The sequence below is a fragment of the Stenella coeruleoalba genome (genome assembly GCF_951394435.1).
Source record: "Stenella coeruleoalba genome assembly, chromosome: 19".
Taxonomy (NCBI): domain Eukaryota; kingdom Metazoa; phylum Chordata; class Mammalia; order Artiodactyla; family Delphinidae; genus Stenella; species Stenella coeruleoalba.
Window position 1 is genome coordinate 36,192,698 of NC_137165.1, and position 23,771 is coordinate 36,216,468.

The window sequence follows — 23,771 nt, forward strand, 5'->3', positions numbered from 1 at the left end:
CCCCACCCCTGGCCCATCCCTTCCCCAGGTAACTTACTGATATGTTTTCTGTCACTATACATTAGTTTGCATTTTCTAAAGTTTTATAAAAATGAAATCATGCAGCTTGTGTTCTTTTTTTTTTTTTGGTATGGTTTTCGCTCAGCATAATTATTGTGAGATTATCGCTGTTGTGTGTGTCAAAAATTAATTCCTTTTTATTGCCAAGTAGCAAAATGGAATCATTGTATGGATGTACCACAATTTGTTTATTCATTTACTTTTTGATGGACATTTGGGTATTTCCAGTTTTGAGCTATTATGATCATTCATATATATGTCTTTGTATGGACTTAAGCTTTCATTTTTCTTAAATAAATACCCAGGAGTGGAATGGATCGTAGGCGGTGTATATTTAGCACGTCTTATTTAACACTGTATTTAAAACTGCGTGTTCTCCAAAGTGCTTGTACCATTTTACATTCCCATCTTCAGTATATGAGAGTTCCATTTGCTGCACAGACCATAGAGGGCTGTGGGTTTGTTTGGCCATTCTAATAGATGCATAAGAACATCTTGTGATTTTAATTTGTAATTTCCTAATGACCAATGATGTTGAACATGTATTCATGTCCTTATTTGCCGTCCATGTAGCTTCTTTGTGAATTCTCTTTAGATCTTTGCCTGTTTTTTGTTTTTTTTAAATTATGTTGTTTAAGTTACTGAGTTTTGACGGTTCTTTGTATGTCCTGGATACAAATCCTTTATCAGGTATATGATTTGTAAATATTGTTTTCCAGTCTGTGGCTTGTTTTATTCTCCTAATAGTGTCTTTCAAAGACCAGAAGTTTTAAATTTTGATTAAGTTTAGTGATCAATTTTTCCTTTAATGGGTCATACTCTTGATGTCATATCCAAAAACTTTTTAATACCTAACCTAACATCGTGAATGTTTTTTTCCAGTTTTCTTTCTGGAAGTTTTTAGTTTTAGCTCTTACTTTTAGGTCTGTGATCCGTTTTGTTTTTGTTTTTGGCCATGCCGTGTGGCTTGTGGGATCTTAGTTCCCCAACCAGGGATTGAACCCAGGCCACAGCAGTGAAATTGCCAAGTCCTAACCACTGGACCACCAGGGAATTCCCTGTGATCCATTTTGAGTTACGTTTTGTTTATGATATAACGTATAGATCCCAGTCTCTTTTTTTTTTTTTTTTGCATATGGTTATCTGCTTGTTCCAGCACCTTTTGTTGAGAAGACTATATTTTCTCCACTGAATTGCCTTTTCACACTTGTGAAAAAAAATCAATTGACCATATATGTATGGGTCTATTTCTTTTGATCTATTTGTTGGTCTTTATGTCAAAATTCCACTGCCTTGATTAGAGTAGCTTCAGCATACATCTTGGAGTCAGGAAGCTTAAGTCTTTGAACTTTGTTCTTCTCAAATTTGTTTTGGCTATTCTAGGCCCTTGCAGTTCCATATGAATTTTAGATTCAGCTTGTCAATTTCTACCCCCAAATGTTCTGTGTTTTGATTACGTTGTGTTTTTCGGGGTTGGTTTGTTTGGCCACTCCATGTAACATGTAGAATCTTAGTTCCCCAGCAGGGATTGAACCCCTGCCCCCTGAAGTGGAAGCACAGATTCTTAACCACTGGACCACCAGGGAAGTCCCTTGATTACAATTGTGTTGGATCTATAAATCAACTTGGGAAGAATTGGCATTTTAACAATATTTATTCTTCTAATCTGTGAACACAGTAAATCTCTCCATTTATTTAGATCTTTCTTTAACCCTTTCAGGAACATTTAGTAGTTTTCATGGTATTGGTCTTGCATATCTTTTGCCAGATTTATCCCCAATTATTTCATACTTTTTGATGCTATTGTGAGTGGTATTTTTTTATTTCCAGAAATTGAACTCCAGAAATTTCAATTTCTGGAGTTTTGTTGCTAGTATATAGAAATGCAGCTGATTTTCCTGTACTGATATTTTGTCCTGCATCCTTGCTAAACACTTATTAGCCCAACACTTACTGTATATTCCATCAGATTTTCTACAATCATGATGTCTGGGAATAAAGATTTAGTTAAATTTACTTCTTTACAATCTGGATTCTTTTATTTATTTCTGTACTTTTTTTTTCTTATTGCGCTGGCTAGAATTTCTAGTACAATATTGAATTAAAATGGCAAAAGAAAATATATAAACTCCCAGTCTTAATGGGAAAACATCCAGATTTTCATAATTAAATTTCTTTTTTTTGGCTGGGCCACACAGCATACAGGATCCTAGTTCCCCTACCAGGGATCAAACCCGTGCCCCCTGCAGTAGAAGCATGAGTATAGATTTTATGATAAGAATTTTTTTCCTTAACCAGCTATTTCTTTTTTTTCTTCTTTTTGTTTGTTTGTTTTTTAGTTAGTTGATTTTCACTTGGAGCTTCGAGTATAGCTTTTCTGATAAGAATTTTTTTCCTTTAGAAGTTTGAGGGCATTACTTTTGTTAATCTTGTCATTGAGAAACCCACTGATATCCTAATTCCCTTCTCTTTTTGTGTGATATAGTGTTTTTCTTGAAGCTTTTAGTATGGCAAAGTTCTGTAATTTTTATAAGGATGTACCTTGGTATAGTTTGGTTTTTTTTAAGTCATTAAGCTGGGCTTGCGTGGTCCCTTCAGTATAGGAACTCTGTCTTTTGATCCTGGAATTCTTGTTGTTGTTGTATTTTTTTCTCTGTTCCTATCTGTTTTCTTTCTTCAGTATCTCTATTCTTTGGATTTTGTATCTTCTGTATTTAACTTTTATCTTTTCTCTTTTATTATCTACCTATTTGTCTCATGTATATACATACACACATGCTTTTTGAAAGATTTCCTTGATTTTACTATCCATGTATTAATTTTTTTGCCTCTTCTGTTTTTTAAATTCCAAGATCTGTCTTGTTCACTGATAGCATCCTATTATTATATTTCTCTGAAGAATTTTTTTTTTGAAGTTTTCTTTTGCTCCCTGTATTACTTCTATTTCCTGTAGATTCTTTTTTCTGAAGATTTGTTTTGGTCTTTCACATTTTTTAAATTAATTTTTTTAATTTAAAAATTAATTAATTAATTTGACTGTACTGGGTCTTCATTGCGGCACATGGGCTCTTCATTGAGGTGCGCAGGCTCAATAGTTGCAGCGCAAGTGCTTAGTTGCAGTATGTGGGATCTTAGTTCCCCGACCAGGGATCGACCAGGGCTCGAACCCAGGTACCCTGCCTTGGGAGCGAGGAGTCTTAACCACTGGACCACCAGGGAAGTTCCTGGTCTTCCACATTTTTAAGAGGCCTTTCACAAATGACTGGTAATCCTTGCCTGTTTATTCATATTTAATGGTTAGTTACTAAGCAGCTGATGGGACTAAATGTGCCTAAATTGGGCTTGTTGACTAGTGAGATTCACTGTTGTGATTGGTTACTTTTAAAATCTCTCTGGTCTCCTGCACTTTTACTGTGATCTGTTTAGATGTGGATATCTTTTTGTTGTGCTTAACATATATTGTAGTGCTTAACATATATTGTAGTTCTATCTGTGAATTCATGTTTTTGTTATTTCTTCAAAATTTTCAGCCAGTATCTCATTCAGCTTTACCTTTTTCCATTCTCCATAGCCTCTCCTTTGAGAATTTTTTTTTATATATATAAATTTATTTATTTATTATTTATTTTTGGCTGTGTTGGGGCTTCATTGCTGCATGCGGGCTTTCTCCAGTTGCAGCGAGCAAGGGCTACTCTTCGTTACCCTGTGCGAGCTTCTCGTTGCAGTGTCTTCTCTTGTTGTGGAGCACAGGCTCTAGGCACGAGGGCTTCAGTAGTTGTGGCACTCGGGCTCAGTAGTTGTGGTTCACGGGCTCTAGAGCACAGGCTCAGTAGTTGTGGCACACAGGCTTAGTTGCTCTGCAGCATGTGGGATCTTCCCAGATCAGGGCTCGAACCCATGTCCCCTGCATTGGCAGGTGGATGCCTAACCACTGCGCCACTAGGGAAGTCCATCTCCTTTGAGAACTCTTATTGACATTTATTATTAGATCTTTACATTCAGTGCTCTTTTAACCTCTTAGTTTCTATGTTTCTGTTCTTTGCTGTTTTGGGTTCTTTCTTAATGTTTATCTTCCATTTCCCCAATTATTTTTTAGGCATGTCTAATCCATTTAGGGTTTTTTGTGTTTTTTTTTTAAATTACAGCAATTGTATTTTTCATTTACAGAAATAACATTTGGTTCTTTCTGATTGTATTCTCTGTTCCTTTTTCAATTACATTTTTTATTTCTTCTTAGTTCTTGTATGGTTATTTTATATTCTGTCTCTGGCAATTCCAGTGCCTAACTATTTGGGATATCTAATCTATTTCTGCTGACGCTTGCGGTGGACCGCTTATTGTGTGTTTGATATTTGATTGTGTACTGATATTTGATAAAAATCTGTGGAAATGCTGAAAGGCCGGAATTGTAGGTGATTATTTCTGAAATGATTTAGGATTGCTTTTTCTGGGTGTCAAGGGGCACTGGTATCCTAGAACCACTTTAATTTCTTGACATGGGAATTTTCTGACCATCTAGGGTAGGATAAGTTATAACCTCAGGTCTTTGGTTGCAAAATCCCAGAGAAGCCTCTCCACCCAGAGCACGGACAAAAAGGCTCCTTTGTAGGTCCCCGAGCTGTGCAGCTTGTGGGATCTCAATTGCCTGACCAGGAATTGAACCCGGGCCACCGCAGTGAAAGCCTGGAATCCTAACACTTAGGCCACCAGGGAACTCCCTACATGTAGTCAGTTTTTTTCCCACCCATTTTACAACTTATATTGAAGTTGCAGCCCCCTCAGTGGCTTTGGTCTGATATAGAGAACATTTCTCTAGAACATTAGTCCTTAAAGATGCTTTGGGGGCTTCCCTGGTGGCGCAGTGGTTGAGAGTCCACCTGCCGATGCAGGGGACATGGGTTCGTGCCCCAGTCTGGGAAGATCCCACATGCCGCAGAGCGGCTGGGCCCATGAGCCATGGCCGCTGAGCCTGCGCCTCCGGAGCCTGTGCTCCACACGGGAGAGGCCACAGCAGTGAGAGGCCCGCGTACCAAAAGAAAAAAAAAAAAAGATGCTTTGGAAAACACTGCATACTATATATACCTCTTAAATTATTGTAATGTTCACAAGCATCTTAAGGGTTCGAAGAGGGCTTTGAAGTAAGGAAAATTTCCCAAATGTATTTGACCATAATACGTTTTTTTAAATGTTAATAGCCTATACTTATTGAAACCAAAATGTTTGTAATCATTGGGTCCCTGAAATTTTAAGTTTATATTCTCTAACAAGTTGAGTCAGAATAAGATACTCTGTGTTGACATTTCAGGATCAGTAAATAGCTGCTAACCAAGCTGACTATAAAGTGGACGACAAACTTATATGAAAACTCTGGATGTAAAAGATCATCTCTGTATGGAGTTAGGGTGTATGAATTTATTAGGATTTAGAATTCCAGCCAGTGTTTACTAAATGTATATTCCAGGCATTGTGATAAATATTTCATAGTGTCTTTATGTTGCCCTCAGGAAGAAAATATATCAAACTTTAACCTAGCCTTCAAGGGCCCTGGTGATCTGGCCACTGCATCCTCCTCAAACATTTAGCTTTTCATTATAAAATAAAATGATCAATTCTCAGGGCTAGATTTTCATTTTTCAAATCTCATTTATCACAATTTGAGCTAAGGTCTTTTAGGTAGTGTACATGAGTGCTGTGTCATGTGTTACTGATTTCTTCTACTTTTAAGACTGAACATTCTTCACGATCCGAAAGGAAAAGAAGAGACTCTTTCGGGATGTTTGACGGTTATGATAGCTGCAGTGAGGACACGAGTAGCAGCTCCAGCTCTGAGGAGAGTGAAGAGGAAGTTGCTCCTTTACCTTCTAATCTGCCAATTATCAAAAACAATGGCCAAGTGTACACATACCCAGATGGTAAATCTGGCATGGGTGAGTATGGAGATATATACTTCAGCTCAGGTGAACAGCCTTTACCTGTTACACACTTTATACTTGAGGGTATGTTTTGATTCTATTTCTCCTGTCATTTCCCTTAGAATTTTTAAAGAACAGTTTGAAGAAACACAGTCTGAAACTTATAGTTCTAGATAAGATCACTGGGTTTGTGTTAGATCTCTTTATTTTGCATACCTACCACCTGCTGGTAGAAAACAAGTAGAAAAAAATGAAAACAAAAGCAGCTGAGAAACTTAATGGGACTTAAGTTCCATAATTAAATAATAAATCCCTATGTAATTGGAAGTGTGTAAGATAATAGACTTACAGAGTTGAAAGAGACTTTCAAGGTTAAGTCTCCCTTCTCTTTAACGATTCCTTATAAGTTTTCTGTTTTAACACTTTGGCTATAGGGTATCTCTAATTACCAGAATATCCTTTATATTGAACCAAAATTATCCTTGCTCTAACTTTGTCTTTTGGTCTTAATTTTGATTTTTAAAGGTACACAGAATGATTCTAATCCCTGTAACAAAGACATCTCTTCCCATCACATTACAACACTTATTTCTAGGGTGTCTCTAGGACACACTAAGTAAACCTAATTGCTTCAGTCATTTCTCAGCATCAATGATTTAATTCATCAGTATCCTGCTCACTTTCTTCTGGGAATACTTCAGATTATGTGGTAGTAGGGTGACAACTTGTCTTGCCTGAGACTGTCCTGGTTTTAGGATTAAATGTCCCACATCCTGGAAAAGGACCTCAGGCAAATAGTTGGTCACCCTGTGTGATTAGGACAGAAGGTAGTTCAGCTTTTATCTCCTTTTTTTATGACACTGTGTTTCCATTCAGGCCACCAAAATTGCTTTAACTTTTTTAAAACTAATACTGAATTTGCAAATAACTGAAACCACATGAACTAGGCCAATTTAAATCAGTCTTGCGCTTTTGCAGTTGATTTTTTAAACCCAAGGTGTTAAGACTTTAAAACTCTCCATGTAACCTTTTTCTTACTAAATTTTGGTCTTAGAAATATTTTATTCCTAATTCTTTCATCTAATGTTGAATGCAGTGTCATCTGATCGTCATTTGCAGATTTGATAATAATGCCCTGTAAGTCATATTCTAGTCTTTTTTTTTTTTTTAATTAGTTTCCTTTGGCCTTTAATGACATTGGTACTTTTTTTTTTGGCTGTGTTGGGTCTTTGCTGCTGCGCGTGGGCTTTTCTCTAGTTGCGGCGAGCGGGGGCTCCTCTTCGTTGTGGTGCGCGGGCTTCTCATTGGGTGGCTTCTCTTGTTGTGGAGCACGGGCTCTAGGCGCGGGGGCTTCAGTAGTTGTGGCACTCGGGCTCAGTAGTTGTGGTTCACGGGCTCTAGAGCACAGGCTCAGTAGTTGTGGCACACGGGCTTAGTTGCTCTGCGGCAAGTGGGATCTTCCCGGACCAGGGCTCGAACCCGTGTCCCCTGCATTGGCAGGTGGACTCTTAACCTCTGCACCACCAGGGAAGCCCTATATTCTAGTCTTTTGATTAAAACGTTGAGCATCGAAGGCCCTGGTACAGAGTCCTGCAGATCATATCAAAGAACTTAACTTCACTTATCAGGACTCACTAGGTGTAGTCATCCAACCAGTTAAAACCTACCTAGGTGTTTTCTACTTCAGCTTGAATTTCTCAATCCTTACTGACAAAGCTACATGAGAGATTTTATCAAATGTGTTAACTCCTGTTAATATACATCTTGTCGTGGTTTAGTTATGATATACCAGTCTGGTAATCTTATAACAAAAGGGAGCTTTATATGTGCCAGACTCTGTTTTACAGATACAAATAGAAACAATATAGAATAAACTCCCTGGTGGAGCTTACATCCTGGTCATGAGAATTCTAGTTTGACATGTTTAGTTCTTGGAAAAGATATACTGTCCCCTTGGGATCGCTTTTTTTTTTTTACGTAGATGATCCACAAACCTTTTAAATAATCTGTTCTAGAATTTTTACAACAGAAAATCATTCAGGCTTTTTTTCCCTTAGACACCCTTTGTTTATCTCTTATCCTTGGCTTCTTACATTTTTTCCATGATTTCTCATAATTTGTTATGAGAACTTACTGGTTAAACTGTAAGTTCCTCCAGTAATAACTGTTTAGATGGAGATTTGAACCCACTCAACCCACTCAACAACATAGTTGTTTGCTCTGTTATCTTTTCCCCCCAACTTTACTGAGGAATAATTGACAAATATAATTGTATATGTTTAAATGTATAAATGTCTATAAATGTGGTGATTTGATATACACGGATACAGTGGAATGATTACCAAGATCAAGATAATTAACACATCTGTCACCTCACAAAGTTAACTGAGTGTGTGTGTGCGTGCGTGCGTGCGTGCGTGCGGTGTGAGCACAAGATCCACTCTCAGCAACTTCCAAGTATACGATACAGTAGTGTTATTAACTATAGTCACCATGCTGCACATTAGATCCTCACAACTTATTCTTTTTATAACTGAAAATTTGTACCCCTGGCAACCACCATTCTATGAAATGGGCTTTCTTTTTTTAAGTTTCCACATATAAGTGATACCATACACTATTTGTCCTTCTCTTTCTGGCTTATTTCACTTAGCATAATCCCCTCCAGTTTTGTCCATGTTGTCAGAAATGACAATATTTCCTTCTTTTTATGGCTGAATAATACTCAATTATAATGAATAATATTCCAATTTAATGAATAATATTCCATATATATGGATACCATATCTATCTGTCTATATATAGATATATACCACATTTTTTTTTTAATCCACTCATCCATCAAAAGACGTTTAGTGTGTTTCCATAACTTGGCTATTGTGAATAATGCTACAATGAACATGGGAGGGCAGATATCTCTTTGAGATACTGAGTTGCAGTCAACTAATTTTTGATAAGGGCAACAAGAACACACAATGGGGAAAGGATAGTCTTTTCAGTAAATGGTGTTGGGAAATTTGATATCCACGTGCAAAAGAAAAACTGGACCCCTATCTTATACCACTCACAAAAATTAACTTGAAAATGGATTAAAGACTTAAATGTAAGACCTGAAACTATAAAACTCCTAGAAGAAAACATAAGAAAGAAGCTCCTTGACGTTGGTCTTAGCAGTGATTTCTTGGATAAGACACCAAAAGCACAAGGCAACAAAAGCTAAAATAAGCAGTGAGGTTACATTAAACTAAAGAGGTTCTGCTCAGCAAAGGAAACAGTAAATTGAAAAGGCAACCTACAGAGTGGGAGAAAATATTTGTAAACCATATATTTGATAAGGGGTTAATATCCAAAATATATAAAGGACTTATACAACTCAATAGCCAAAAAAGCAAATAATCCAATTTAAAAATGGACAAAGGACCTGAATAGACATTTTTCCAAAAAAGACATGCAAATGGCCAATAGTACAGGAAAATGTGCTCAACATCACTAATCATCAGGGAAATGAAGATCAAAACCACAATGAGATATCACCTCATACCTGTTAGGATGGCTAGTATCAAAAAGACAAGAGATAACAAATGTTGAGGAGGATGTGGAAAAAGGGAAGTCTTATAAACTCTTGGTGGTAATGTAAATTGGTATAGCCATATTGAAAACAGTATGGTGATTCCTCAAAAATTTAAAAATAGAACTGTTATGTAATTCAGCAATCCCACAACCTATGTATCTTTTTTGAGCTTCACTTCTTACTACCCTGTTCTTCTAATTCTGCCTTTCAAATTATTGTCCATTATGCTAGTTTACAAAAGAGACCCACTAGTGGTTAGAGTTTTGTTGCCCTCTATTATCAGTTAATAATAGTGCACGTACTTCAAGCTTTGAACCTATCCTGTTTCTCTCGTCTCCTGAATATAACTTGAGAGAATCCTCATATTGCCTTTAGCATTTTTCTGAGTTGGCCATTTTTATGTTTCAGTCTTTACAGTATTTTAAAGACCTGTGCTGCACTTTGTATTAATCTTCAGTTGTGTTGCACTTTTTTTAATCTTTTGTTTATAATCCTTTCAAACATCAGAGCTTATAATGTCTGGCACAAGGTGAGCACTAAGGAAATGTTAGTTGAATCTAACTTATATTTGTTTGTGAGTCTTTTGACCCTTTTTAAAGCCCTTTCAGACCTTAAGCTATTGTCAGACCTTCTGGAGCCTGTAGCTGTGGTATCATTCCAGTCTTTCCCCTACCTTTTATTAGGTTTTTATATCATTTATGTATCAGATAGAAGAAATTTTCTATCTGCTTTAAAGAAATTTTTTAAATTAAAACCTTTAGATAATTGGAGAAATTATTAAACTGTTAGATGAAAATTGGTTTTATTATATGATCATAACACCAGTGTTTTTGTTAATTAGCTACCTGCGAAATGTGTGGGATGGTTGGTGTGCGAGATGCTTTTTACTCTAAAACAAAGCGTTTCTGCAGTGTTTCATGTTCAAGAAGTTACTCGTCAAACTCCAAGAAGGCAAGCATTTTGGCCAGACTTCAGGTAACGGTACAGAAACCTTATTCTTTATATCTGTTATATCTATGGCTTTCACTGTTTATCTGTCATTTGATTGTGATTCGTTGCACTTCACCTTTGCCCAATTGGCCAGTTATCATTTTATACCCCACAATTTAAAGAAATATGTTCATTCTATAAAATTGAGTAGCTGTTATAAATAGAGAAGGCATACTATCCAAAATAAACTATGACTTGTTTGTGTCTTTTTTCTAAATAAGTATAGATGTAATAAACATCTTTAGATATATATGAATTGAAGCCACTTTTCCCCCTGATTTTCTTTGGAGTTAACATCAAAGTAGAAACTTTCAGTGTTGGGAGGGGGAATGATTTACCCTTTGGTTTTATTTTTCCATCATCTTTGGTTTGTATTTTTGATTGTAACCCATTTGATACCTTGACCAAGTGTATTTGGTTAATCCAACTAACTTTTTGGAAAAATTCATAATACAAAAGGCAAATCATCTTTCTGTAAATGCACGTCAGTGCCTACAAAATGACTGGAGATTTGACCATTTGACTAAGTTATTACTATTGTAGCATATAAACTACTTTTTAAAGGCATCACGTAACTGATATTTGTAATATATTTTATTTGAATGATCACATTTTTCATATTCTTCTTTACCTTATTGTGATCATTACATAGCGCTGAGAGGATTATTTAAATTCCCCAGATCAAGGAAATACATCACTTAGATGTATTTCTATATTTCAGATAGACAGTACCTAAAGATCCTGAGCAATGGTCTGTACCCAAATGGATGGCAGTTTGTCACACTGAATTTGGCCCATGATCATTTTGTCATTGATCTTTTGCGTTAGCGCTAAAGGTATAAACCTCAGTCACTTGCTCTTTAAACATTAAGTTATCTTTTCTTATATGAATAGCAATGCTTGGCAACCTGCATGAGTGAATAACCACTGGTTTTATCTAGTACAAGAAGGAATGAATTATCCACCACAGCCTATATTTTAACATCTTATGGGATATAATTTTTTATTAACATATTAATTTGCATATTGCTATTTTAGTCTGTGCCAGCTCTGCTACCCATATTACGTATCTACATTGTAGCAGAACTCCAGAAAACATTTCTCATGTTAAAATTCCTTGTATGTTTCCTCTGCTTTAATAATTTTCTAAACCCTCGATGTTTACTTAAGCAGAATGAGTAGTATGCAATCGAGTTAGTTTTCAGATTTGGGGGTGGGAGGATGAGAAAGAATCCTATTTACTTAACTCTTCTTGTTTTAGGGTAAGCCTCCAACAAAGAAAGCAAAAGTTCTTCAGAAACAACCTTTAGTTGCTAAACTAGCTGCATATGCTCAGTATCAAGCTACCTTGCAAAATCAAGCAAAGACTAAATCAGGTAATATGGGTGAATGTAGTGGAGGTGAAATATTTGGTACTGATTCATCTAGTTTTAATTAATAACATTTTAATTTTGGATTCTGTTAACTAAGCTATTTGTGTACTGTATTTGCACATTATGACACTGGGCTTCCTGGTAGTGGTTTTGGTTTCAGTAAATTATTCTAGAATAGAATAGTGTTCACAAGTTATGGTGCTATTAGGTGGTGGATACTGGATAGAAATTTCATTGAAGTGCACGGTAACAGCTGCGTGGGAATAAAACACAAGAGCAGCCAGAACGGCATTTGTTATCCTGAAGGTATCTGCTCTCCGCTGTTCTTTGTTTCTTATAACTGGAGAGCTCTTGCCTCACTTCCCAAGGAGCATATGTTGTATATAGAAGAGTTAAACTGCTATTTGTTTGCAAATATGATATATGCTAAAGTTCATGTTTATTTAGAGAAGTTCTGTCTTTATAGAAGAAACTTTCTTCAGAGGTGATAAATTTATGTCATTTCACATTTTAAAATAATAGCCTTCTTACAAATTTGAGAACTGTAATATATCTAAATTTATTTTATTTCAGTAGCAGTCTCCATGGAAGGTTTCAGCTGGGGTAACTACATCAGTAGCAATAGCTTTATAGCAGCTCCAGTTACCTGCTTTAAACATGTGAGTATGGAATTTCTCAGCTTATGTTGAAATGCTTAGTCATTGTTTAAATCTGAAGGCACAATGGCATTTAATCATCTTATCCTTAGAAGGTCTTTATTTTATACGTTGTAATGGAAATGTTTCTTTTTTTTATTAATTATTGTACTATGAATAGTTACATAACTTCTCTAAGTTTTATAAGTAAAAGTTTCCTATAAAGACATTGCAAGTTGAAATTGTTTCAAACGGGGAAAGCCACTAGTCTCATCCAATTTTCGTATTAAGTTGAACCATATAAAATTGCTGGTTTTGTGTATCAGAAATAGTTGTATATTGGCAAAGTCATATGGTTCAACCTCATAGAAACCGTGCATTGTATATGTTACCTAAATTTTTGTGATTTGACCTAATAATTCAGAAAAGGAAAGATCTTCCAGTTTTGTTTTGTCTCAAATGTAAAATCACAAGAACAAAGAAGGAACTATTAGTAATACAGTATCGTGGGCTGAAATGATCTGTTGGGAGATGTTCTTTTTAACAAGTAGTGTCACAGAACATCTGGAGTAATTGAGAGTTATGTTTAAAATGTATCTAATGATAAATTCTTTCCTTTTGATTTCATTCCTTTTGATTCAGTTATCTGATTCTCTTCAATACTTTTTTTAACCTTACTGTAAGCTTAATTTATATTTAAAGGTTCTATCTGCTACTGACCATGTATAAGAAGGAAAGAGAATTTAGAAAGTTAATGAATGAAATTTTGTGTACACTTAACATATTGTTAACTTAGGGGTTTACTGTTAAATAATAGCATGTGAACAAAACTGAGCTTGAGTTCTTGCTGTGGAAATCCAATGAATTTTAATTCATTCGTGTCCAATAAAGGATGTTGATCAAGGCCAAACATATTAATTCAGTGGTAGAAATATGAATTAAAGCCAAATTCATTCATTTGCTAAGTTTTCTTTCTTAAAAGTCCAGGTGTTAAGCCCTTGGTCGGTGGCATGCTGACCATCTGAATCAGCCTAAGTGGAATCTTAGATACTTTACCTTAGTATCCAGTAGCTGATATATTTTACTGTAGTGTTGATAGTAGTGTCACGTTTATGAGATACGTTAAATACATGGCAACAGCAGCTTTCATGAGAATTACAAAGCAAGTCTTTAACTCTCCTGTCTTGAGATAGTTCTTTTTGGCACTAAGAAGATAAGAATTAGATTAAGTTCTCAGTTATAATAACTCTTTCATCCCAGATTCCTGGGACATTTGTCTGTTGTCTCCTTCTGAGTATCCTTTATCTCTTTCCCTATCTTTATTTTAATATTTTGTTTTTTTAGGTTTTAATATCATAAGCCATGTTCAGCTATTTTATATAAGTAGTCAGGATATTTTTTAAAATAGCATTTCAAAGTCCCAAACGTATAATATTTTATTTCATGTCCGTATCTTTGAATAGTAATACTATGTTAAAGTTCTTTGCAAGAAAATCTCTATTATAATGAAACAGATTTTTTTTGACTTTGCTTTTTTAAGATTAAAGTATTCTATCATATAGAATAGAGCAGGTAGCCTTAGCTGTATGATTAATAATGATACTGTGGGACCTCCTGTTTCTCGTTCAGAAGCAAGGTATCTGTCACCCAGTGCCTTCCTGCTCCACTCATCTTCCTTTACTGCCTTCTCCTTACCAAATAGGAAACATTTTATACTGCTAATGTCTTAATATATTTTAGTACAAAATGAGTTTGCTTTGTTGCCTTAACGAGCATTTTTATTTGAAGTCATTTGGTTTAGGAGGTCAGACTTTGTGCTATACTTGATTTTTGTCCTTTAGAGTTGACTCTTCATGGTTCTCCCCCTTAGATAGTTTTTGGGGTCTCCAAGGAGAATTACTGGCTTTAGCTTTAGAAAACCTATTGCCAGGAGCAGCTGCAAGCACAAGGTCCTGCCTTGAATCATCAGTCTTCTAATCTTCTAACACTTGATGCCTGCTCTAACACTGGTTCATCTGTGGGGCCTCTTCCTCCACACTCTACACCTGCGTTGTCTCCAACTTGAGCGCAGGTTGGGAGCCTTTCCCTGCTCCTAGGGGATTCTTTTTTCAACGGAGCACAGGCTCCGGACGCGCAGGCTCAGCGGCCATGGCTCACGGGCCCAGCCGCTCCGCGGCATGTGCGATCTTCCCGGACCGGGGCGCGAACCCCTGTCCCCTGCATCGGCAGGCGGACCCTCAACCACTGCACCACCAGGGAAGCCTGGGGGATTCATTTTTCAAGCATAAGTTTTTAACACATTCAATCTGGGAATTCCCTAGCAGTCCGGTGCTTTCAGTGCTGGGACCCAGGTTCCATCCCTGGTTGGGGAACTTAGATCACGCGGCTTGCAAGGCAGTGGCACCGCCAAAAACAAACAAACAAAAATTCAGTGTGTACATGGAAACAGAGCTGTTCTGGTTGAACCAGGATTTGGGGGTGGGGGTGGTGTCACAGCTTTGACTGCCTTGCTTCTTTAAGGTAACTCAACCTCTTGCAGTAGGGACCCCAGGTAAATATATTTTCCAGCACTTAAAAATGATAGTGATTAGTTCTTAAACCATAGAATTTCAGTAGAATTCCTCTTTTCCATGGTCTGTCTTTAAATTTCTGGGAAGTTTCTGCAAAGTATTTCATAGGACAATATTCTCTTTGAATATTGCTGTAATTGTGCATAATGGTTTATACTTAATCACTCAATTACAACAGTGTTTGACATTTTTTATAATTATCAGTGTAAATGGAGCCCAGTTGTCATTAAATATATCTACTTAGAAACCTGTATATTATGATTGCTGTATATCTGATGCAACTTTCATTTCATCTAGGTGGTAGTTTTCAGACTTTTTTTTTTTAAAGCATTACGATTCCCGCTTTCCCTAATAAACATAGCTAGCATAAGGGGAAGTTATACTGATTGGTCTGGCAAGAGTAGGGTGGTGTGGCTGGAGCCTTGGCCCCTGACCCTTGGCTTTCCCTTCTTTGGCAGTCTCTGAGGTTGGAAACCACTGAATTAGGTTAATACCATTTTTAAAAAAATTTTTATTGGAGTATAGTTTATTTACAATTTTGTGTTGGTTTCAGGTGTTAAGTAATATCATTTTTAATTAATCCTAAATCATATGGTCACAAAGCTGTAAGTTATCTTAAAAATCATCTAGCTCATCTACTCCATCTCTTATTATAAATGAAGAAACTCTTGCTACGTTTTTCAGTAGCTGGATTGAAATTTTCAACTTTGGGCTTTAACCTGCTTTTTCTCACACAGTTTTTCTTATTTGTTCGGGTTTTAACATAGTTTTGAATTAAGCCCCTATAGGAAAACCCTCCTGTGCTCCCCCTTTACTTACACAACTCGACCACACAGTGCTGCTGATACCAGCTGTGTGGGTTTCCTCATATCAAGCATTTCTCTGACACCAGCTTGGGTGTCCTACAGTTTAGTTCAATTCTGACACTGTCTGTCGGGAGTTAGCATCAGATCCCACACCTACGGACTCAGTCCCACAAGACTGCCCCTACTTCAGACACCAGTTGCAAATCCCACATTGTCACCTCTACTTCTGACAGGTAGCTGTAAATCAGAGTTCCCATGCTCCTTCCTTGGGTTTGATAATTTGCTAGAATGGCTCACAGAATTCAGGGAAACACTTAGGTTTACTGTTTCATTATTAAGGATATAATAAAAGAGATGAACAGTCAGATGAAGAGATGTGTAGGGCAAGGTATATGAGAAGGGGCATAATTTCCATACCCTCTGAGGTGCACCACTCTCCTGGCACCTTTACTTATCCACCAACCCAGAAGCTCTCCAGATCCTGTGTATTGGGATTTTTATGGAGGCTTCATCACATAGGCATAATAGGTCATTAACTCAGTCTCTAACCCCTCTCCCTTTCCTGGAGGATGGGTGATGGGGCTGAAAGTTCCAAGCTTCTAATCATAGTTTGATCTATGTGGTGACCAGCTCCCATCCTGAAGCTATCTAGGGGCCCACAAAGAGTTGCCTCATTAGAACAAAAGACACTCTTATCACCCAAGAAATTCCAAAGGATTTAGGAGGTCTATGTCTTGGAATTAGGGTCAAAGATCAAATATTAAAAGAAAAGATACCTCTAGTACTCTTATCACTTAGATAAGTACGAAGGCTGTTAAGACCTCTGTGCCAGGAGCAGGGCCAGAGACTAATACGTACATTTTTTTATTTCACAGCTTCTAAAAGCACCTTTTAGCCTTATCTTTACTAACTGTGGAACAATCTCCAAAATACTACTGCAGTATCACATGCCAGTTAGGTACTCCACGTTAATGAAATTCACAGACTATTTTCTCCTATTGACAATTTATGTTTGAACCCAAGAGAGTTGTTCTGTGTATGCAGAACATTTAGCTTTAAAGCATTCTTAATTTTTTTAATATTATAGTCTTTTAAATAGAAGCACTCCTGTTCCCCATTATTTGCCTTATAAAATCAAGTACAGAGAGTTCCATGGTGGCCTAGTGATTAGAATTCCGGGCTTTCACTGCCTTGGCCCGGGTTCAATCCCTGGTCAGAGAGCTCAGATCCCACAAGCCACATGGCGTGGCCAAAAAAAAAATCAAGTAGAATATGTCTTTCCTAAGCATTACAGCACAGGCCAAAATGTGCTAATATCAAAAGTACGTGAATCATAAAAAGCTAAAATCATATTCCTTTAGTTATGTATTTACAGACTTCAGATTTCTTTTGTTTGGTACCTGGACTATATACTCCGGTGTCTTGATACTGTCATTGCCAAACCAGAAATGTAATCATCCTACTTTCTTCTCCCTTGAAAATAGTTGTACTTAGGTATTTTTTAAAAAGGTCCTTTGCACACGTGCGTGTCATAACTTTAAAGCTGCGTTTACTATACTATTTCATCCTTTCTCCACAGATATCACCTTGTATTGCTTACATGATGTTTTCTGTTTTGTTTTTTTTTTTGCGGTACGCGGGCCTCTCACTGTTGTGGCCTCTCCCGTTGTGGAGCACAGGCTCCGGACGCGCAGGCTCAGCAGCCACGGCTCAAGGGCCCAGCCGCTCCGCGGCATGTGGGATCCTCCCGGACCGGGGCACGAACCTGTGTCCCCTGTATCAGCAGGTGGACTCTCAACCACTGCGCCACCAGGGAAGCCCTACATGATGTTTTCTAATCCTCTCTTTGGTACCAGACCTGTATGCCAGCTATTTTGAAGGGGATAAGGTTATCCATATTTCTTTGCAACACATATTACAAGTATATTTTTGGATTTTAAGGACAAAAACAGAAACCTTTTTGTTTGTGTATGTGCGGTAACAGTAGCTTATAGTAAAACTCATTATTTATTTCTCAGGTGTGTATTTATTACTAAAATAATCTCTTTCAAATAAAATTATTCTTTGTTTTTTTCCCTAGCCTTAACCATGCATACGTAACTCCATTGAAAATTGAAAATAAATGTGATTTCACATCCATTTTAACTATAGTTAGAATCTTCAGTATGTCATCCTAGATTGCAAAACTTCTTTCTAATGGAAATAAGACTTAAATTAGTTTCTGGTACTTGTTAGTACTCCATCCAGTTTAGCTATTATGAGTGTTGCCACAAAATAGATTCTCTGCAGGAAAGCAGTGGACTCTGATATAATAAAAATCACCTGTTTTAAGGAAGGCCTAAATAATCTAGATTATTTTCATTTGATATGTTTTTTTAAATTATGGGCTGTTTATGCCTTTCAAATTAGTAACCACTGCTTCCTGTCTCTTTTTACATACACTAGCATTCCCTCATTCTTAATCTTGCTTTCACCCCAAACATCCCGTTTTACTTTTGAACTTGCCTTGTACTCCCTATCCCCCTGCTACCACCACCCCAAAACGTATTGGGATGGCCAAAAAGTTCCTTCGGTTTTTAAGTAAAAATAAGAATACACATTTTTCATTTTCACCAAGAACTTTATTGAACAACATATTCACTCTTTTGTTCCACTACCTTCTGCCATTTTTTCAGGCAGCTTCATAATTCCATCTTCCCAGAGCTTTATCTTTTTGAGCAAAGAACTATTCCAGGTACCTTTTAGTCTTCCAGGGAATTGAAATTATTTCCATTAAGAGAATTTTGTAAAGACCGAAGTAAGTAGAAATCCAAAGGTGCAGTGTCTGGTGAATACGGCGGATGAATCAGAACTTCCCAGCCAAGCTGGAACAGTTTGTGCCTGGTCATCAAAGAAACACGTGGTCTTCTATTATCCTGATGGAAGATTATGCATTTTCTGTTGACTAATTCCGGATGCTTTGCCGATGCAAAGTGCTGCTTCCAGTTGGTCTAATTGGGAGCAGTCCTTGTTGGAATTAATCTTTTGGCTTTCCGGAAGGAGCTCATAATAGAGGACTCCCTTCCGTTCCCACCATGTACACGGCATCACCTTCTTTGGTTGAAGACCGGCCTTTGGTGTGGTTGGTGGTGGTTCATTTCGCTTGTCCCATGATCTCTTCCATTCCACATTATTGTACACTATCCACTTTTCATCACCCGTCACAATTTGTTTTAAAAATGGAACGTTTTCATTACGTTTCAGTAGAGAATCCCATGCAGAAATACGGTTAAGAAGGTTTTTTTCACTTAACTTACGTGGAACCCAAACACCAAAGCGATTAACATAACCAAGCTGGTGCAAATGATTTTCAATGCTTGATTGGGATATTTTGAGTATGTTGGCCATCTCCCGCGTGGTATAGTGTTAATTGTTCTCAATTAATGTCTCAATTTGATCGCTCCCAACTTCAACTGGTCTACCTGACCGTGGAGCATCATCCAGCAAGAAGTCTCCAGCACAAAACTTCACAAACCACTGACACGTTCCATCAGTCACAGCACCTTCTCCATACACTGCACAAATCTTTTTTTGCGTTTTAGTTGCGTTTTTACCTTTCTTGAAATAATAAAGCATGATAACGCTGAAAATTTTGCTTTTTTTCTTCCATCTTCAATATTAAAATGGCTACACAAAAATTCACCAGTTTTGATAAGTTTTTTTTTTTTTAAGTGCACACTGATACGACAGCTGTCACAATACAGTCTAACAAAATTGTTTCAAATGAAGTTAAAGACAACTAAGGGCTACTAGAGCCAGCTTACGGAAAAACTGAACGCACTTTTTGGCCAACCCAATAGATTGTGTTATCAAATCAAAAGGTGAGTGGACTTTCTGGGGAAAGAGGGATCAATTATTTTTTCTGTTTCTACTTCCTATCAGTTCTAGCAAATAATACTTAGGAGTTCTAATTTCTTTCTAGTTAATTTCCTATAATGTTTTCTCCCCTTTTTGGCCAAATAATAGTCTATCTTTCTCTACTAGGTTCATTTTAGTCATCATAATGCCTATTAGTCAAAGTATTTTAATGGTGGCTTTTTGTATATTTGCCATATCATTATTAGGATCAATAATAGTTACCTATGTGCAACTTGAAGGCTAACTTCTGCCCACTTAAATTCTTTGTCACTGCTGAAGATTGTGATTATCAAAAGTTGTAGGTTGTCAGCTCTGTGGAGGGAAATCTGTATTTCTCCCATAAAGCATCACATGTACAGTGTGTCAGCCCTCCGAGAGTCTAAATACTAGCCATCTGAGCTGTTGGACTATCTGGGAATATTCTTAAAGCACAGAAAAGTAAGAATCCCACCCAATTACTTTCTTACAGATAGACAGTCAGGTGGAGGTTATCATATATTTGTGTTGGGGAGCCCTCAACATTTGGATTTGGCCATGTCCTGCAGGACCTGATGACAGCGTACCTTGCAGGGAAGGAGAGTCGCTCCCAGATAGCCCTCACGAGTGGCCCTGGAGCAGGAAGTGGTGAAGCAGATCTTCTTGGTTTGGGAGGAACCTGAGGTGGACCTCTCGTCCTGAGTCTGGAAGGTAAATTTGTTGTTACCTGTAAATTATGGTTCTGCTAGTTCATGCTATGCCAATCCAGACTTTCAGAGGTATCCCTCCTGCCAGCAAGAGAAGACAGATGACTTGGATGAAGATGGCTCTCAAGCCCTGGGTCATTTAGTCTTCCACACTTAAGAGTATTCATTTTAAACAAAAGGGCAGATATATCTATGAAATGACTTTATTATTTCAACACATTGAGCACATACTATGCAATGACTATGGTGCTCGTTTTTGTTTCTTCATTTTTTTTCTTAGAGTGAACCATATGGATTGGTTTAAGAGGGCCTAGCAGAACCACAACCTTACAGGCAAGAACAAATGTCACTTTCTGCTACTTTCTCCTATACCAATCCAGACTGTAGGGAGCAAAAACATAACATACCCCACTAAAGTGAGCATTAACTTTATTTTCTAAGTGAGCATATTGACACATTCTCTTTAGTAAAATGTGACCAGAAGTTATTTTCTCCAAACAATTGTTAAGACTTAAAAAAAAAAGTCAGTATGACATTGTCACATCTAGCTCAAAAGGGAGTCAGTCCTGTATGGCAAATTCATTTAACGGTGTGCCCACCTAACACACAACTTGTCAGCATACCCATGCTTCTTCCTTCTCAGTGAAAAATAAAGCCCATTCCACAAGATTTGGCAGCCAAACAAAGAGGAATGGATATCCCACCTTAATTTAATGCATACATTTCACTGCATCTGTCTGCTCTAATTGGTTCATCCTCACAGAAATTAATACATGGTCTTTGTGTTAATATATGGTAGCTTAATCTGTTACCTATCTTCTTTCCAGCCTCTCCTTTTCTAATCATATCTGCTGGCAATAGGGATGGCCCTACAGTCTAGAATGATATAGGGGGAGGTAGCAGAACCTGAAGAGTCCATTCTTTCAATTTAAAAAAAGCAGAAAGAGGTAGTCATAATAGATGTATTATTTTTTTGCACAGCTCGGGAAGATAGTTATGTGTATCCTTCCAGAATTACAAATAGTTGAGATAGGCCACTGTCTCCAAGTGATTGAAGTATATTCATTGCTTGCTACTTTAAAAAATAGCCGTAAGTTGATTCTGTGTTTGGTTTCTAGACTTATCCTAGTTCAGTGTTGTTTGACATTATCTTCCTCTCCTTCAGAAGTTCCTTAAACTATTGAGAGCCTAAGGGTTGAGTGCTGTTTTAAGCTAATCCTGTTGGGTTAGCATCCACCCAAGTATGAGCAGCCTTGCATGGAAGACATTTGCCCAGTGTTCAGATGGACTAGTTTGTGTGACTCTTGGATATCTTTGTTTAGTCATCTTTCAGCTTTGAAGCTATTTTGTCTTTTCCTGATTTGTTCATATTATCAGGTCTTTTATAACCTCACCTAATCCTTTTTTCTGTGATCAAGGTTCTAAATTGTATTTAACGAGGAGCTGATTATCAAGGACCACAGAAACTGTTTGGTAGTATCAGCATTTAAATTCCTATATTCATTTATTTGGTTTAGTTAACCATTGCTAAATTCCAAATAGTTGTAAACTGCCTCAAATTTAAGGATTAAAATATAATGGAAATTGTAATTTGGAAACATACTAAGTTTTGGAAAATCCCTTCATGGTATTCATTTAATAGGTTTTCTGAGTCCCCATCTTAACCATTTGCGTGGAGGCTATTGATTACCAGATCTAACACTGAAAGTTTTCTCTTTGTTTATGTTAATTCCTGCATGAGAAATTTTGAAATAATAAATTATTTAACAATTTACCATGGTACGATTCTCCAAAAACTCTTCCACTCCACCTTTTTAATAACTTTATCTGGTGCTTTTGCCACAGGTCAGTTGTAACAGACTATATTTCTATTCTATGAATTTAACTGAAGTTGAAAATATAGATAACTAAGTTTTGTTTCTCTACGTTTCTGAAACCACATTGCTGATTGGAATTATCTTTCTTTCTGCTCTTTGACCAGATCTTTTAAAATTAGAGGTTAAGGTAAAGTACATTCATTCAGTTCATATTAAAAATAATGAATTTCTTAAATCAGCTTTTTCCTTTGAAACCTACTATCAAGTTTGTAATTTGGATTTTACAAAAATTGCTGCTCAAGTCTTGTTTCAGGGCAGTTTTGAATTTTGAACTCGACATGGATCTATTCTAATATATGTGAATTCTCTTCATCTTGAGCTTGTCCCTGACATCGGCTTTTTCCAAATAGAATTCTGTGACACAGGGAATAACAATTATATTTTTAGAGAAAAATGAATGAATTAAACGGTATTTTTAGTTTAATGTTTCCATGATTGAGAGTAGTGCTTAATTTTGAATGATGTGTTTTAGGCTTTATTTAATAAGATGATAATTTAATAATTTTTATATGACAGGCACCTATGGGGACCTGCTGGGGTGATATCTCAGAAAATGTGAGAGTAGAAGTTCCCAATACAGACTGCAGCCTACCTACCAAAGTCTTCTGGATTGCTGGGATTGTAAAATTAGCAGGTGAAAAGCATGTGTAATAATTTACTTTAAAAATGTCAATTATATTTGTAACTTATGAGAAAGCATATTTGTAAATTTTCAAGTATTGCCAGATAAGTATGATGTAGGGCAGAGGTTAGCAAATTTTTTTCTGTAAAAGACCAGACAGTAAATATTTTCAGCTTTGTGAGCAATGCAGTCTCTGTCATAACCATTTAACTCTACCATCATAACATAGAGGCAGCCGAAGCAGTGCGTAAATGAATAGGCATGACTGTGTTCCAGTAAAACTTTATTTATTGTTATGTGTCATAAAATATTATTTTACCTCTGATTTTTTTTTCAGCTATTTAAAAATGTAAAAACCATTCTTAGATGGCAAACTAAAAAACATCAGGCAGTAGGCCAGATCTGTGGGCCATATATAGTTTACCAGCCCCTGATAGAGGGAGATGCTTTGGAAAGTAACAAAAAAGTCGAAGTACTAAAAAAAAGTGATATGGTCCATAATATGAGAAGTAAACTAGTGATGAAAATTTCATCTATTTTGGGTACTACCTTTTTCTTCATTCCCACCCCTTCCTTATTACATTGTTGCTCATGAAGTAAATGCATTAGGTGTCTGCGGTGTTAGACACCGTGGGCAGGTGACATGCAGACGTATAAGATGTGTTTTTTTTCAGCGAGCTCACATCTGCTAAATATTGAATACATTTTAACACAAGGTGCTTAGTGAGTGGTGCAGTAGGACACTAGTGCTTCAGAGGGGGAGCAGCCGCTCAGA

At 36.9% G+C, this 23,771-nt stretch overlaps 1 protein-coding gene across 14 annotated transcripts in view; it reads left to right on the forward strand.

Annotated features, from left to right (window-relative positions):
- MBTD1 (mbt domain containing 1) overlaps window positions 1-23,771 on the forward strand; it is a 66,584-nt gene that overhangs the window by 19,756 nt on the left and 23,057 nt on the right. For 6 of the 14 annotated variants that reach the window (XM_079906103.1, XM_079906102.1, XM_079906104.1 and 3 more), the window contains 5 exons: window positions 5,786-5,987; window positions 10,385-10,524; window positions 11,795-11,909; window positions 12,480-12,565; window positions 22,891-23,008. In XM_079906103.1, coding sequence (XP_079762229.1) covers window positions 5,834-5,987; window positions 10,385-10,524; window positions 11,795-11,909; window positions 12,480-12,565; window positions 22,891-23,008 — 613 coding nt within the window. In that variant the 5' untranslated portion in view covers window positions 5,786-5,833. Of the gene's footprint in view, window positions 1-5,785; window positions 5,988-10,384; window positions 10,525-11,254; window positions 11,370-11,794; window positions 11,910-12,479; window positions 12,566-22,890; window positions 23,009-23,771 lie in introns of those variants that run through there. The other 8 variants (XM_079906099.1, XM_079906094.1, XM_079906101.1 and 5 more) reach the window with 6 other exon arrangements.